General features: G+C 48.6%; 1 protein-coding gene across 1 annotated transcript in view; it reads right to left on the bottom strand.

Annotated features, from left to right (window-relative positions):
- Positions 1-8,964, bottom strand: part of LOC107122708 (protein phosphatase 1 regulatory subunit 1A-like) — a 75,597-nt gene that overhangs the window by 22,873 nt on the left and 43,760 nt on the right. Inside the window, exons 3-4 of the mRNA XM_015425842.1 lie at positions 4,566-4,603; positions 1,223-1,286 (exon numbers count right to left, since the gene is read on the bottom strand). Of these exons, the coding sequence (XP_015281328.1) occupies positions 1,223-1,274 (52 nt within the window). The 5' untranslated portion in view covers positions 1,275-1,286; positions 4,566-4,603. The remainder of the gene's footprint in view (positions 1-1,222; positions 1,287-4,565; positions 4,604-8,964) is intronic.

Genomic DNA, 8,964 nt, shown 5'->3' on the forward strand with positions numbered 1-8,964 from the left:
TGGCTGCCAGACAATCTTAGGATCTCCTGGCTATTCTACACACAATGATAATAATTATCAATTATTATTATTCTTTCCCCCATGCAAGCACAATTACTTAGATGTGCAGAGGCTCTGTCCTCACAACCACCACCCTGTGAGGTACACGAGGCTGAGAGAGATCTGGGCTCTGCGGGACCTAGTACAGTTCCGCAGGGCCTGCAAGACGGAGCTCTTCCGCCAGGCTTTTGAATAGGAGCCGCCACCATCACTGTTCCATCAACGCCCTATGAGTTCCGCATATCGCCATCTTGATGTGTGCATCATTGGAGGGAATGGGACGTCTTTTAGGGGACGGTAGGGCAGTGGGATATGCACTGCCGTAGTTGTCTAGCTATGTTACTGAGAACGCCATCTTGCTCTTAAGAATCTTAACATCTGGAAGCAAATAGAGGAGCACCAAAATTGTTTTAGGATGTTATTTAATTGTTTGTTATTTGTCTATGTGTAATTTAATATTTTATATTGTTTTATCTGGCATTATGCCCTGTTAGCCGCCCTGAGCCTGCGGGGAGGGCGGGATAGAAATCTAAATAATAAATAAACAAACAAATAAATAAAATGGCTGGACCAAGGGTCCAGGGCAAAACGGGGATCTGAACCCAGATCCGAGTCCAGCACTCCAATCACTACATCCCCCTGGCTGTTCAACGATGCCGGGTAGGTGTTCTGGCAATGGCCAGTGGGTGTTCCTAGAGAGGTCATGATCTCAAATCAATAATCACATCTGAGGGTGGTGATGGAAAGTGCCATCAGGAGGCAAGAGAAGGTCAGAGGTGGTTTGCCACTGCCTGCCTCGCTGGAGCAACCCTGGACTTCCTTGGTGGTCTCCCATCCAAGTCCTAACCAGGGCCGACCCTGATTAGCTTCTGAGATCTGATAGGGTCAGGCTAGCCTGGGCCATCCAGGTCAGGGCAAACAGGCATACAAAACGGCTGCCTGGTACAGTTAGGCAGTCAATGTAATGTCGTTGTCAGACTAGGATCTGGGAGGTTCAAGTCCCAACTCTGCCCCAAAGCTCACTGGAGGATGTTGGGTAGTCACCATCTTTCAACTTCACCTACCTCACAAGGTTGTTGTGAGGATAAAGTGAGGAAGGGCAAACCACCTGTGCTACCTTCAGGTCCTGGGAGGCAGAGCGGAAGAAATATGTGCCAGCTAGACAGACATGTCACATGGTTACCTTTCATGGTTGGCGTGGTACGGGAGACCTTCTTCCTCTGTCTCGGAGACATTGACAGACCCGGCTGGAAACAAAGTAAAAGGTGAAATCTTTATGGACCGCTTACTCCTAAGGAGCAGAGAACAGATGGTTACAGACCCCATCGTTCCCCCCCCCCAATATGCCTCCTATGTCTATCAAAACAAGGGAAAAAATCAGCAAGAGAATCCCCATGACAATAACTGCATGCATGGAAACACTTCCCCTACCAAATGTTTTTACTCATCGCAAAGATCTCAAAGGCAGGGGGGGAAATGGGCAATCCATAAAGTCCAAGGCCTGTATGCTTCTCCAAATGACATTCTGTGCCAAAGATCTTGTTGGAATATTGAACATAACAGTCTTTTGCTTTTATGTTTAAGTATGTTTCTAGTGCTCATGATCTGTAAAGTACTGAAAACGAATGGGGTCAAACAACAAAAGGTACAAACACATTTATTGGATCCAGCTGGTTCATTCACTCAAGTCTCACCTAACACCCCTCTTAGATGGCTTCTGCCCGTATAGGTCCCATGATCCCTAGCATAGCTTTTTGGGTGGTCAGAACAGGAACCTTTTTTCCCTCTTCCACCAGCAGAAGAACTGGTTGGATGCAGCCAATTCTTTTTCATAAGGCCTCTCATTCACTCATAGGGCAACTGGCAGGAACTTGGGATGGCAGGGACATGGGGAGGCATGCAGAACTGCATGTGCTGTGATGTCACTTCTGGGAAAACCCGGAAGTGACATTGGGTAGCTCTAGGAATTGCCAGAAGCTGTATGGTAAAGCCAAAGAGTTTCTGGCAATTCCTAGAGCTACCCTGGAAGCCATGTCACAAGTATACACAATGCTAATGGGTTTTTACATTTTTCCACTCTGAGTGGCAGCGGGAAATGCGGGTTGCTGGTGGGAGACCTCCCACCGTAGCAGGAGGCCCAACAACCCTATTCATTCAAGTCTCACGTTAAAACCCATCTGAGGGTTACCAAAAGTATGTATTTTATTGGTTTGTGTTTTCTACTGTGGTCTTGAATCACTTTGCCTTAAACCTTGTCCAATTTCAGGGCAGACTGTCAGAGACTGCTGAGCTGCCTGGCTTACTTATTCCCCGATGTAAGAGGGAAGGCTTGGCAGCCAGGCAATCACAAAGCCTGTAAAAGCCCGTATCTGGCAACTTTCAACACCAGCCTTGTAAAAACAGGATTGCCAGTTTGTGAAATCCAAACATTGCAGTCGTTGGGCAGGGTCTAGAAGGGACAGCAAATCTGGGAGTAGAGCTCAGGGGTGGAGCCCAATGAATGGGGACAAGTTAGGACACTGCCAAGTGCAAAAGGTCTCTCTAAAGAGTAGTTTTTTAAAAACCAGTTTGGTGCAGTGGTTAAGTGTGCGGACTCTAATCTGGGAGAACCGGGTTTGATTCCCCACTCCTCCACTTGCACCTGGCTGGATGACCTTGGGCAAACCATAGTTCTGATAAGAGCTGTTCTTGAAAAAGAGCCGTTTCTGTCAGAGCTCTCTCAGCCCCACCTGCCTCACAGGGTGCCTGTTGTGGGGAGGGGAGGGGAAAGGAGTTTGTAAGCCACTCTGAGACACCTTTGGGTAGTGAAGGGCGGGGTATATATCCAATCTCTTCTTCTTCTTCTTTTACCTCACAGGGTATCTGTTGTGGGGAGGGGAAGGGAAAGGGAAAGGAGTTTGTAAGCCGCTCTGAGACACCTTTGGGTAGTGAAGGGTGGGGTATAAATCCAATCTCTTCTTGTTCTTCTTTTACCTCACAGGGTGTCTGTTGTGGGGAGGGGAAGGGAAAGGAGTTTGTAAGCCGCTCTGAGACTCCTTTGGGTAGTGAAGGGCGGGGTATAAATCCAACCTCTTCTTCTTCTCCCAAAAGATAAAGCCATCGTGCCTCTTTTTTTCTGGCAAGGATCTTGAAAGCAAGCCCTCAGCCAGCCTGGCGTTTCTCTAGGTCATCCCAGGTTATCAGCCAACCTCTAAGCTAGAACTCTCTCTGGAGCTGCGATGCCTTGACCAGGTTGATGCGGGGATGAGGAACACCCTGACTATTGAATCTCTCCTGGTTATGCAACAAGATGGCAAACTTGAGTACAGTGTACAATGACTCGCGACCAAGGGGTTCAATCCAGCAATCTCTTTGTACAAAGACTGCAGATCTTCGGAGAAGGACTGCAGATCCTCCCCACTCCAGCACCGGCCATTTCTGAACCCACAAAAGGGCTGTGTGACCTGTGTGGAATGATAACCACGAGGGATGGTGAGCTGCAGGGAGAAGGAGGAAGCAGTTGAAATGGCTCCTTCCTGCTCCTTCCCTCAGTAGAGCTCCACTGATGAAGAGGGAGGAGGGAGCGATTTGCCCCTTTCTGCTTCCTCCCTACAGCTCACAGACTCATGTGGCTCTTATTCCATGTGGGCCCTTTGGCCCTCAGACTCAACTTTCTTGTGACTGGAAATGGCAAGAAGAAGAGGAAGAAGAAGAGGAGGAAGAAGAAGAAGAAGAAGAAGAAGAAGAAGAAGAAGAAGAAGAAGAAGAAGAAGAAGAGAAATAAGGAGGAGAAGAAGGCAGGGAAGGAGGAGGAGAAGGAGAAAGGAAGAAGAAGAAGAGAAGGAGGAGAAGGAGGCAGGGAAGGAGGAGGAGAAGGAAAAAGAAGGAGAAGAAGATGAAAGAGAAGGAGAAGAATGAGGAGGACGAGAAGGAGAAGGAGGAGATGGTGGCAGACAAAAATGTACAGAGGTGTTTTGCCATTGCCTTTCTCCACATAGCAACCCCAGGCGTTCTTGGTGGTCTCCCACCCAAGTACTAATCATGGCCAACCATGCTTAGCTTCCCAAGTTCTCACAAGCTTGGACCAAGCTGGGATATTCTGGCTGCTAGGAGAAAGTAGGGAAGATCTGCGACCATCAGCACCTTCTATTGATGGATCGATGGAATCTACCCAGCATGTACAATTATCACGATCTTGCTCATGGTATATCTCTGGATGAAGTTTAATTCAATGATAAAGATGGTCCTGCGGATTTTATGAACTGGTCCAAGCAATGAAGTCTCACCTGGACTGTCTCACTTCAGGGTGCAAGTATATGTGTGGGGAGTTGTGTTTGTGAACTCTCCCCCAGTCAATACCCCCTTTCTCCATAAGAAACCAGCACATAAAAGGCTAGACTTCATGCACATGGAAGGGTTTTATTTTTTGGGGGGGGTGGAGCGACACATATTCAATCAAATGAAGTTGCACCATCCGCAAAAAGCTTCACCACTTGGTTGCATGCCATGGGTCCAAGTTACACTAGAGAAAAGCAAGGGCCACGTACCTTCAACAGAGGGTTGGGGAGCCGATCTTCGTCGATTTCTGGATGTGGGGGAGATCATGGGATCACGGGATGTGGGGACATCATGGTTGGGAGGAAAGAAAAGAAGAACAGTTTAATTAAGAGGACTGTCCCTGGGTACAGTCATGTCATTGCAGAAGCCACGATGAAACCAGGATTAAGCCAGGATGTCTCTATTCATACATTACACAAAACCATAGTTAAGGGGTAAAGGTAAAGGTTCCCTTGCTCGAAAGCCAGTCGAATCCGACTCTAGGGTTGCGGTGCTCATCTCCGTTTCAAAGCCGAAGAGCCAGCGCTGTCCGAAGAAGTTTCCGTGGTCATGTGGCCGGCATGACTAAACACCAAGGCGCACGGAACGCTGTTACCTTCCCACCGAAGTGGTCCCTATTTATCTACTTGCAATGTCTTGCTTTCGAACTGCTAGTTTGGCAGGAGCTGGGACTAGAGACGGGAGCTCACTCCATCATGCGGCACCCAGGTCTCGAACTGCTGAACTACTGACCTTCCACAGCCTGCAGTTCAGCGTCTTAACCACTTGAGCCACCGCAGCTCCACAGTTAAGGGGTAACTATGGTTAAAGAGCCAACTTTAGTTCCCACTCTGATGAATCCTAGCTAGTAAAGTGGCTTCCATTCAGCCACACCAGTCATAGCTATATCAAATTACATTCCCACACATTGTCTGAAATCATCCCCCAACTATCAAAACTCGGCCTGTTCTGCTCCGCACTCACATGCATGTGAATGAAGTAAACATTTCCCAGGGAGTCTGAGACGTAAGGCTCGTTCGTGCCTTACAAAAGGCTCTTATCAGTGCACCTAACTAGGAAGCATTTGTAAAGAGAGCCAGAGCACGTTGATCAAGCCTTCCACAGATGGTGTTATGGAGATCCCCCAAGGCAATTCCCACAATCCTGGCAGCAGAACCATGTGCCATCGCAACCGCAAACATCTGCCAATGGTTGGCAGATCAATGGAAAGGCTACTTCCATAGGTTGGCTTCTCTGCCTCCGTCTGGCCTGAATCCACCTGCAGCTCTTTTTTACCTCCTCCCTCTGCAGAGAAAAGCCTGGAACTAGCCTGGGTCATCAGCTGCCAGGGGCGGAAAGGATCTTCACACATCCCAAAACTCTTTCTTTGTTTTGCTGTATTTGTCTGTTATAAGCCAGTCTGAGTGCCAATCTGTATAGAAAAGCAGTGTACCAACATAACGTAATCCGCCTGCAAATCCATGGCTGCCCCTAAACATGTGCAGATTGTACTTTCCTCACAACAGTATAATAGTGGTCCTCCCCCCCATCTGTACATAGCCCCAGTGTACAAATGTTTTGATCTGTACTCCTGGGCCATATTCAGAATTTGTATCGATAGAACCATAGGATCATAGAGTTGGAAGGGGCCTCCAGGGTCATCAAGTCCAGCCCCCTGCACAATGCAGGAAATCCACAACTACCTCCCCACCCCCACCCCCAGTGACTCCTGCTCCATGCCCAGAAGATGGCAAAAAAACCCTCCAGGATCCGTGACCAAACCGGCCTGAAGAAAAATGGCTTCCCGATCCCAAAGTGGCAATCAGCATTTCCTTGGGTGTGTAAGAAAGGGCCACGAGAACTAAGCACTGAGGCAACCCTTTCCTGCCCTCCTTCTCATGACCTGCCTAAGTTCACAGAATCAGCATGGCTGTCAGATGGCCATCTTGCCTCTGCTTGAAAACCTCCAAAAAAGAAGAGCCCACCACCTCCAGAGAAATCCTGTTCCCCTCGGAAACCACTCTGTCAGGAGGTCCTCCTAATGTTTAGCCGAAAACTCTCTTGAGTTAAGATAGGCATAAGTTCCCCCACTAAGTTTGAACCAGAAAGTTATTGCACCAGTAGTTGACACTCCAGTCACACATCACAAGCCCCATTACCTACATATTTCTTAGACAAGAAAGAATATTCATTCACCGAGACTGATGGCAATGCTCCTCGGAGGCTCACTGACTGGCCCTCAATGACATCAGCATGCAGCCAGTTCTAATTGGCCATGCACTGTTATGACATCATCCCATTCTTGACAGGCACTGTTATGACATCATTCCATTCTTGACAGGAGCCCCAGATGGCCAGAATTCCCCAGATGTCTACTCCCTGGAACGAAGATGACTCAGTTCCCCACCCCCAGGCCAAAAAACAGGGCCAGGACAGCAGCAGACCTCAAAAACAATGGCAGCCAACGGAGTCAAAACCAAGGTGAACGTTTTCATTATTGGGAGGGCTTGGGGGGGGGAATATTTTGCCCTGCAGAAGCACCCCTTCCAGCCCCAAATGCCAAGCGGGAAAACGTTCAGGGCAGCCCTATCCATTTCACACTCCGCAACGGGTACACAATTTCGGAGCATCTCTGTCACTGCAGTCAATTCTAATTGGCCATGCACTGTTATGACATCATCCCATTCTTGACAGGCACTGTTATGACATCATCCCATTCTTGACAGGAGCCCCAGAGGGCCAGAATTCCCCAGGTGTCTACTCCCTGGAATGAAGCTGACTCAGTTCCCCACCCCCAGGCAAAAAACAGGGCCATGACAGCAGCAGACCACAAAAACAATGGCAGCCAACGGAGTCAAAACCAAGGTGGACATTTTCATTATTGGGAGGGCTTGGGGGAAAATATTTTGCCCTGCAGAAGCACTCCTTCCAGCCCCACATGCCAAGCGGGAAAACGTTCAGGGCAGCCCTATCCATTTCACACTCCGCAACGGGTACACAATTTCGGAGCATCTCTGTCACCCAGGAAACATCACAGGGTGTTGCCATGGGAACTGGGATTCTGCCGGACTACCCGGCCCCCTCCTCGACTGCAGTGGGCCAGAAACAGTTCTAAAAGGATCCTACGAATCTCCCTTTCTTCTGCCTCTGAACCACGCTGCCGGGAACTAACCCTCCAAACTGGACTGTGTGTCGTATTGAACAGACTGCACCGAATTGGGGGCAGGGAGGGGCTTAGCACAAGCCAAGACTCAAGGAGTTGCGTGACCCATTTAAAAACTGTTTGTTAAGCAGGGCAGAGTCGGGGGACAAAGGCACTTTGGAGAGATCTCCAAGCTTGGGGCATCATTAACACATACATGAACGCAGACATGAAGCTGTCTTGGACCCAATCAGACTCTTGGTCAGGCCCGTAGCCAGGATTTTTTAAATTCGGGGGGGGGGGCTTTTAAATGTCAGGGTTTCTCACATTTAATCCCCTGCGACACCTACAAGAGCAGTCGATCACCTGCTATTCTGCTTCCCCACAGCGGCTGGGCAACTACCCCAAAGGATCCTCAAGTAGGGGGAGCATAGGCCAAAGCATCTCCCACTGAAGCCTACCAGCAACTGGTATATAGAGGCACAGTGCCGCTGAACATGGAGGCTCCATTTGAGAGCCAGTTTGTTGTAGTGGTTAGGAGCGCAGACTCGAATCTGGGAGAACCGGGTTTGATTCTCCACTCCTCCACAGGCAGCTGCTGGTGTGACCTTGGGTCAGTCACAAGTTCTTTCAGAACTGTTCTCTCAGGAGAAGTTCTCGAAAGCGCTCTCTCAGTCCCACCTACCTCACAGGGTGTCTGTTGTGGGGAAAGGAAGGGAAGGGAGATTGTAAACCGCTCTGAGACTCCTTCAGGTAGTAAAGGGCAGGGTATAAATCCAATCTCTTCTCTTCTTCTTCTTCATTTAGCCATCCTGGCTAATAGCCATTGATGGGCCATGCTGCCAGAAACTCCTCTCACCCCCTCTTAAAACCTTCAAAAGTAGCGCTATCACTATGTCCAGTGGTTGCGAGTTCTACAGAGTAATTAGGCATTTGGGGGGGGAGGAAGAACTTTGTCCTGAATCTGTTGCCCATGATATGTACTCCCCCCCATCCCAGCAGTACAGGAAGAAAATAAAGTTTTATTTTAATCAACACTTTTTATAACGTTGCATATCCAACCAATGCAAACAACACCACACCTTGGTGCTCCTGGTGATTGTGCTCTCAAGTAAACCTGCTGAAGGAAGCATGAAAGGTTCCGCCATCCCCCAGAGAGGGGAGAAGAGATAAGAACAGCACAGATAAGAACACACAGAAGCCTGATAAGGGTGTACATGAACACTAGTGCAATGCAAAAGGAGATAGTCTGCTGCTTTAGGAACACAGAAGTAGAAGCTGAGCTATCTTGGGCTATTCGTCTCCATCTTACCATCACCACCCCTCCCTGGGGATCAGACCCTGAGAAAGGGGCGGGGCTAAAAAAATTTTTTAAAAAAAAAGAGGTGCTGAAACTCTCAAGAGGGAAATGAAGTTTTCAATCTGTATAAACTCATGAACTTTTAAACATGTTAAAAAGAATTTCCCCCCACTCTGTTCAACTTGTA

This window comes from Gekko japonicus, unplaced genomic scaffold (assembly GCF_001447785.1).
Source record: "Gekko japonicus isolate JY-2015 unplaced genomic scaffold, Gekko_japonicus_V1.1 scaffold2283, whole genome shotgun sequence".
Lineage (NCBI taxonomy): Eukaryota > Metazoa > Chordata > Lepidosauria > Squamata > Gekkonidae > Gekko > Gekko japonicus.